This window comes from Giraffa tippelskirchi, chromosome 5, assembly GCF_054371585.1.
Source record: "Giraffa tippelskirchi isolate mGirTip1 chromosome 5, T2T-mGirTip1v1.2.pri, whole genome shotgun sequence".
In the NCBI taxonomy this organism is placed as follows: domain Eukaryota; kingdom Metazoa; phylum Chordata; class Mammalia; order Artiodactyla; family Giraffidae; genus Giraffa; species Giraffa tippelskirchi.
In genome coordinates, this window is record NC_137279.1 from 96,600,908 (window position 1) to 96,602,564 (window position 1,657).

General features: G+C 51.9%; 1 protein-coding gene across 1 annotated transcript; it reads left to right on the forward strand.

The window, feature by feature from the left end:
• Window positions 1-240: 240 nt before the first annotated feature.
• Window positions 241-504, forward strand: LOC145504977 (late cornified envelope protein 3B-like). Its single transcript, XM_081486519.1, has one exon. The coding sequence runs from the start codon at window positions 241-243 to the stop codon at window positions 502-504; it is 264 nt and encodes an 87-aa protein (XP_081342645.1).
• Window positions 505-1,657: the final 1,153 nt, after the last annotated feature.

Below are 1,657 nucleotides of genomic sequence, written 5' to 3' on the forward strand. Positions count from 1 at the left end.
CCACTTAGAGGATGACAGCATGGTTCTGGGAAGGAGTAGAGAGTGAGGGAACTGTCTTGCCAGGTCAGTTGAACTTGAGATCCATTTCTACTTTTCTCCTGAACATCACAGCTCAGGAGGCAGCTGGGATTAGGAGCATAGGCCCTAGTTAAGACCGCTCACAGGAGAGACACTGGCCTGGAGCTTGTGCACTGATCTTTTCTCCTTGAATGTGTACAGGCTCACTGACCTCCCACCGAGATGTCCTGCCAGCAGAACCAGCAGCAGTGCCAGCCCCCTCCCAAGTGCCCCTCCCCCAAGTGCCCCCCAAAGAGCCCAGCACAGTGTCTGCCTCCAGCCTCCTCAAGTTGTGCCCCCACTTCCGAGGGCGGCTGCTGCCTGGCCCCCCACAGGCGCCGCAGGTCCCACCGCTGCCGGCGCCAGAGCTCCGACTCCTGCGATGGTGATGGTGGTCTGCAGTCCGGGCGCTCTGGCTGTGGCCAGGGATCTGGGGGCTGCTGCTGACCTGGCCTCCTGATGCTGAGACATGTGATTTCAGAGGAAACAAGAATCCAAGGACTTTGTCAGCCTGGTGTCCTCCCAACACCCCAGTCTCAGAGCCCTTGGCCAGTGCTGAGATGCTCCTGGAGAGCGGCTGAGCCCTCCACAGTGGCTCTTGCTATCCACTCTCCAGGAGCCCACTGGATACCCACCTCATCTCTGCTAGAAATTATAGTATCTGCCCCCTTGATTGTCATCACCCCCGTCTGACCCTATGAAAGAATAAAGTTTTTGTTTCCTCTGCATCCTAGACTCTCTGTGACTTTGCTGCAGTGCCGGCTATTCTGTGGGAGAAGGAAATGGCAACCCACTCCAGTATTCTTGTCTAGGAAATCCCATGGACAGAGGAGTTTGGCAGGCAACAATCCATGGGATCACAAAAGATTTATTTGGGCTTCCCTGGTGGCTCAATGGTAAAGAATCCGTCTGCCAATGCAGGAGATGCTGGTTCAATCCCTGGGTCAGGGAAGATCCCCTGGAGAAGGAAATGGCAGCCCACTCCAGTATTCTTGCCTGGGAAATCCCACAGACAGAGGAGCCTTGTGGGCTATAGTCCATGGGGTTGAAAAAGAGTTGGACACAACTGAGAAACTAAACAACAATAGCAGGCTGCTCTGTGAGTCTCTCTCCCCTCTGCTCCTCCAACCACCACCACTTTGCATAAGGAATAATATACTGATTCTAGACCAGAAAAATTAACAGCTCCAACTCCTCCAAAAGGGCTTGTAGGAAAACTTTATGTTGGTTCAGGAAGGGGAGACGGGTTACTGGTTTTGACCCCACACCAATGAAAGGCCTTATTGCCCACTAAGTAATGGTGTGAGAAGTACTTTGACTCCAGAACAGACTTTTCAGGGAGGTGACACCACCACCAGAACATGAAAGGCAATTCCAGGATCCTCCATGAAGAGACAGGGATTGGGAGCTGAAGAATCCAAAATCAGCAGAAAAATTGTTGAGGGGACAGGGGAGGAATGGAAGCCCTCAGGGGTAACTACTAATTCAATTTCTTCAGTAAAGATCTGGGGGCAGTTAAATGGTGAAAGTGAAAACTGGAGTGGTTCTAGATATGGAGAAATAGTATGCAGACTCTGCATGTAAACATCTGACCTAAGAA

Excerpts from the sequence above, each read along its gene's own strand:
- LOC145504977 (XM_081486519.1), top strand. The coding sequence starts at position 241 with ATGTCCTGCCAGCAGAACCAGCAGCAGTGCCAGCCCCCTCCCAAGTGC.